We start from the raw sequence: 6,047 nt of genomic DNA, 5'->3' as shown, positions 1-6,047 counted from the left end.
GCCTTGAGAAGGTCAGCTGTAGAGGCACAGGTCTGAAATACAACACTTGAGGAGGCCAAAACAGGAAGGATCACAAGTTCGAGCCTAGCCTGAGCAACCTAGCAAGACAGGGTCAAAATTTAAGCGCGGGTGGGAGGGCGTGGAAGGCGCTGGAATGTAGCTTACTGCAACAGCCCTAGAAACTCAACTGGCAAACCACTACAGTATTCATCCTCTTACAGCCAACGCTAGGACTGGGTGGAGGGAGGACAGCAGTCTACCCTCACTCGGGAACTGACGATCCCGAGCCCTCCAGGGAACTTTTTCCGCAATGCACCACCCATGCCCGCCCATCCGGTCTCCGCCCAGGCTCCGCCCCTTCCGCCGCCGTCTCCAACTCCGCCAAACCAGTCAGTTGAGTGTGCGGGGTGCGGCAGCAGACTGAGCTGGCGGTCGGCCAGGCGGGTACGACGCGCGGCTAAGGGGCAGGATGGGCCTCGCGGCCTAGTACGCATCACATTGTGATCCCGGGGCAGCGGCGGCCGGCCGTGGGGCGAGGTCGCGCCGGACAGGCCGGTGAACTAAGCTCGCGAGATCCAGCCCGGGTCAGAGGTGAGAGAGCCGCTTCCCGAGCGCCTTCCCCGTTCTCGCGAGAGGACGCCGTCCCCCGAGACGCGGCGCTCTGGGCGGGGGCCCGCCAGCCACCCAGGCGGACCCCTCTGTTGCTTTACCCGGTGCTGCTAATTCACCTCTTTTAATTCTAGTGCAATCTTAAAGATTTCTGGTGGTATTACCGGAAACTCGCAAAATTTGCGCGAAAATTCTTCGGGGGTGTGTTTCTAGGTGTCGGTGTATCCCCTGTAGAGTTTGACGGCGTTTTGCAGGTAAAAGCTAAGTTATTAAAAGAGCTCTGTAGTTGGAAAAGATCAACTTGAGCAGGGAAGGCGGACATTTATAAGAGACATTTAAAATCAGGCGTGCAGAACTGAATCTGGACAATAGCTGCCACTGGAAGCATCTCCTGTTGTCACCAGCTCGCTGGGGCTGCGTCTTGCTCCTTGCGAGCCTTTGAAGGCCTTAGAACTCGAGATACAAAGAGATACACAAAATTATTTATTGGCTTTTGTGGTATTAATTAAGTATTTAAATAATTTAAATAATAATAACAGTATTTAAATAATTTAAAGTTCCAACCTCTTTCAAATTTCATAACATCTTGGTTTTTAAAGTCATATTTTGCTTTTAAGCAGGCAGTGTATCTTTATGTTTAGATTTAGTGGTCAGAAAAATTTCAACGTAAATTCAGCTTAAACCTATAAGCAATTAGAAGATAAAATTAATCATTCCTTTTGTAAAATGATTATTCCTGAAAACTAGACAGTGCCGGTGGTGTTTTATCCCATGGTATATGGTTTTTGTTATTGAAAGTTCTAATTTTTCTTTTACCTCAGCTAGCAAAAATTGAAACTTTGGGGTTCACCAAAAAACAAAACGTTTTAATATGGGAAATCTCGTTTTCTGTCAGCTGAAGTGCTTTAGCTCAGTTATGTAGGCTTGCAGCTGTGGTTATGAGGATCTCAGTGACAAAGTAGACTGGAAATGAGCTTCATTTATCCTCTCTCCCCTACCAAACATTCTTTACCATCTCTGTGGTGTGCAGAAAGTTTACAGCAATGGGCGTCAACACTGACATAGCCTTAAATCACCTGGAGCGCTCCAAAAAAGGCTGATCCCTGGACACCACTCCCGGCTAGCGCTTCACAATCCTTGAGGGGTGGAGCATGGGCATCCCATTGTTTGAAGTGTCCGGGGTTAATTGGTGTTGCAGCTAGAATGGGAACCCCTAGAGTAAGGAAGTCTTCAGAATTGTATATAGTTTTCTTAAGAAAGGCTGGCAGGATTGAAACTGCATCTAGAAAATGTAGTTTAAGGCCTTTGGGGGAGAGTATCATTACAGAATTTTAATCAGCAGGCATGAAGTCTGATTTGCAAAGTGAACGAGTGGGCAGGCTACTTATTGGAATAATCCACAAGGAAAGTAATAGTGCAGGAGTGAGGAGAGAGAATCAAAAGTCATTGTTTTCTTTTTTTCCACTAGGGCGTTAAACTCGTGAAAAAAGTGAGAAACCCTTTTGCCCTACTGAATTAAAAGCTACTTTTCAGCAGTGGGTAGATAGGTTGTAATACGTGAATTTTATTGTTGCAAAGTATTTTTCAATGTGTTTGAAATATACATGCCTCAGGTAATTTTTTCTGTTAATTACAAACGCTTGTTTGTTTTTTTTTTTTTTTTTTTGAGCCTTATGTTAAGGTGGCGATTTTGTTGTTTTTATTTTTACAGTAGATAAGATTGATGTTAAAAGTTTTCATCCCACTTCATCAACGCACGTAAAATTTTCCTTTGGCGCCCAATTTTATGTCACAATGGTAAGCTACTGTTCAGTTTGTTCAGATTTATATTTTAGCATGTTCTCTTCTTTCATCTCCATAAAAGTATTTGTATTATAGATATGAAAATTCTGTTGTAAGCTGCACAAGTTATCCTAAAGAGGAAATTGCTTAGCAGCCATGCGAAATCTTATCTATGAAATACGTAGCCCATCTCTTAGTTCAGTGTTGTGATTACCACATCCAAGTTACAAGAATACTCAATGTATATTTTTACCTACTTTGCCATATTCCAAATTGCAAGGATGGTGGGTATAAATACAAATAATTTGGGAGGTTATAGGTTGTAAGTTCCTCTTAAGCTTTTTTAAAATTTTGAGAATAAATGTAACTTGCTTTCTGCACCTAATTTTTTTCCCTTTGGTTGAGGCAGGGTCTCATGTATTTCAGGCTACCTGTGAAACCACAGATTCATGGCAGTCCTCCTGCCTCAACCTTCCAAGTACGCCATCACGCCTGGCTGCACCTAACTTTAAGTCATGTTAGTGCTAGCCTTTTGATGTTTTGTTTTTAGTTACTGACCTACATTGAATATGTTTATGACTAGACACTTTTGCATTTAAAATATTAAATCTAAATTGAGAAAAACTACTAATGTCTTATAAAAGAAATATTTGACAGTGAGAAAATAAATGAACACTGTCATGCAGAATAATTCATTACAAACCTCTGTTCTGCAGCACAAACCTTAGAAAATATTTATCTCCCTTGTCCTCTTGTGATCTTACTTATCTAGCCTTGTCCTATTAGAGAAAAGTGGAACTGTCACAGTGGGATTCTGATTTCATGTTATTCTTGCATCTGTTTCTGTTAATGATATCTCTCTTAAGATTTTTGAAGGCAGTAGTGGATGAAGAATGCAAGTGTATCTTGCTAAAAAAACCTTTTTAAGTTTAGATTTCAGAAGAAATACTTGAGATGACCTGGCAATTTAAAATGGTCCTAGCATATATATTTGATTGTGTTTATTATAATTTTTGAGATTAATTTCATGAGCATAATTTAAAAGAACTTTACGTATCTTTGGAGTATATATCCAGAGTTATATTTTCTTGCTGAAAAATGGATTATATTCAAGACTCTTCTTGTCTTGACTCCTGGGAAACAATTTCATTGTTCTTTATAAGCTTTCTCAATAAAATAAGTTGATACTTTTATCTTAACTGGACCTTTTCAGAATTTGGTAGATTTGAGACTTTCATCTCTTATTACATTTAGATGTTTGATAATATGGTTTGGTTTCCATTGCAGTCTTTAAAAAGGCCTGTTATTTTTATAAACATCAGAGTTTCCCATCCTTAGGATTAGTGTGCAGGGTCACTTAAAATTTCCCATGAGTTCCAAAGGTTGCAGTATTTGTTCTTCCCCTATCTTCTGGGGTGTTGATGAGTGCCAGGAGTTGTTTTTTTTTTTTTTTTTACCAGTACCAGGGATCGAACTCATAACCACACGCTTGCAAAGCAGGCGCTTATGCCGTTGAGCTAAATCCCCAGCCCCTGCCAGGAGTTTTTGTATCATGTACAAAACATAGTAGCTTGTTACTGGAATCTGCAAAATAATGTAAATGAAAATTGGAGTTCTGTGCCTCTGAAGGGAATTTAAAACAACTGTACTGTGAATGAAGAATACTGCTTAACTCTGCATGGCATCCAGAGCAAAACACTATAAAGAGGAAGTGGTATATTTGTTAACTTCAGAATGAAATGGTTTTTATTTGTGTCTTTAGAAAAAGCTTCGTAGATGAGGAAAACATAGCTTACTTTATTTCTCCCTCTTACCTGAAAATTGGGTTCTCTAAGAAATGTGTGAAGGGTGGGTATCTACCAATAGATTCCAGACCTTGCATTTAGTAATTATACTGCAGTTTAGCAAATGTAAGAACCCTTTTTTAATATTTTAAGATTACTTAATTGATAGTGAGTCTATAATCAGTGACTTCTTTGAACTATAATTGGAGCTTTTCCTTAATGTTACCTAAAATAATGATGCATGCTTATAATTAAGGGCATCTTGAACTCATTTAAATGTGGCAGTGCTAGCTATCATTTACTGCATTTCGTTAGGCACTGAGCTAGCAATGTTATGTCATGGGGTTCTGCATTAATTTATTAGGAATTTGTAAGTGGTATTAGATACCTACACAAGCCTAGTCTCAGTTTTCAGGATTCTTAGAACATTAAGAGGTCAAGTAAGACTTGACTTCACTTTCATTACATGAGTTATGGCCAGTATCTTTTCTTAAATGGTAGTTTTGGAGTGCTGAAAAGTTAAAATTAGTGAAGTGTAGTGGGGACCGCTGTATCTACAGCTTCCTGTATCGGCCTCACAGCTGCTGACCTTGCAGCATTTCTTGTCTGCTTGTTGTCACAATAAAGTTCCTAACACTACCATGCTTTTTCTTTTTATATACTTCGATCATATGATAGGTTGAAGAGAGAAATAAAAGAGACTATATTTGTTTTTTTTCTAGAAAATGAAATTTTGAAGCACTTAATTAGAAATGTGAAATGTTTCTTAAATTTTTTGTGTGAAAATGACTAATATTACCAAACACATTGTTTACTTTTTACAGCAACAAGCTTTAGAACTAGCTTTGGACCGTGCAGAGGTGAGCCCTAACTAAGTTACATACTGAAATTAGTATCATCTATAATTGACAAAGACTCAGTTTTAAGAGATAATTGAATCTTGAAGAGAGTGTATTACTGTTATTTTAGGACAAGACTAGAAATAATTTTCTGTAACTAGAGATATACCAGGTGATAGATGGTTCATTGTTACTTGAAATAAAAGTTATTTAAATTATTTTTTTCTGTTTAGACAAGTTTTATAAAGTAGCCCTTGCAATTAGACAATTTTTAATACATCAAGCATATTCTGACAGCCATAAAACATTAAGAATGTTTCCAACCTTTTTAAATTATAGTTCATAGCAATACCGTGCCAGAATACAGTTTAAATTTCACTCATTTGTAACATAATTAGAATAATTTTTTTCCTACAGGGTATAAATTAACGTAAGTAAAGACTTTAGTGATTAAATAGCCTTTTCTAGCCTCACATGTTTTAGATATACAGTATTTAATTAAGATGTTTATGTACAAAGCAGAAGGCAAGCCATTTTCATAAACTTCCTTTTTGTAGTATGTCATTGAAAGTGCTCGGCAGAGACCACCTAAAAGGAAATACCTGTCAAGTGGAAGGTATGAATACTTATTTGATAATACCTTAGGGTTGTTGAAATGTGACAATTAATACATATTAATTGAACAATAAATACTGTTTTCCTAGACACTGGGCTGGAAATGTCTTAGGTTTTTTGCATGTGCAAATTGAGCATCCCTAATCTGGAAATCCAAATTATTCCAAAATCTGCAACTTTTTAAGCTTGGACATGGTGGCAGTGGAAAATTTTACATCTGGCTTCCTGTGATGGTTCATAGTCAAAATACAGTCATGCTAAAAATATTGTATAAAATTACCCTTAGCCTATTTGTAGAAGTGTATAATTTTCACGTCTCACTTAGCGTCCCATCCACAGGATAGCTATTAGGTATATGTATATATTCCACAATCCGAAGAAATCTAAAATAACTTCTGGTCTCAAGAATTTTTTTTTT

General features: G+C 38.0%; 1 protein-coding gene across 13 annotated transcripts in view; it reads left to right on the top strand.

Moving 5' to 3' along the window:
* Positions 1-359: 359 nt before the first annotated feature.
* Positions 360-6,047, top strand: part of Supt20h (SPT20 homolog, SAGA complex component) — a 33,702-nt gene continuing 28,014 nt past the window's right edge. For 6 of the 13 annotated variants that reach the window (XM_063232633.1, XM_063232637.1, XM_063232636.1 and 3 more), the window contains exons 1-4: positions 630-863; positions 2,321-2,406; positions 5,000-5,035; positions 5,572-5,630. In XM_063232633.1, coding sequence (XP_063088703.1) covers positions 2,404-2,406; positions 5,000-5,035; positions 5,572-5,630 — 98 coding nt within the window. In that variant the 5' untranslated portion in view covers positions 630-863; positions 2,321-2,403. Of the gene's footprint in view, positions 592-628; positions 864-2,320; positions 2,407-4,999; positions 5,036-5,571; positions 5,631-6,047 lie in introns of those variants that run through there. The other 7 variants (XM_063232635.1, XM_063232634.1, XM_063232639.1 and 4 more) reach the window with 3 other exon arrangements.

This window comes from Cavia porcellus, unplaced genomic scaffold, assembly GCF_034190915.1.
Source record: "Cavia porcellus strain 051 isolate PalLab524CR breed Dunkin Hartley unplaced genomic scaffold, mCavPor4.1 scaffold_21, whole genome shotgun sequence".
Classification (NCBI taxonomy): domain Eukaryota; kingdom Metazoa; phylum Chordata; class Mammalia; order Rodentia; family Caviidae; genus Cavia; species Cavia porcellus.
Note: the sequence above shows the minus strand (reverse complement) of the source record. Positions and strands in the feature narration are given on the sequence as shown.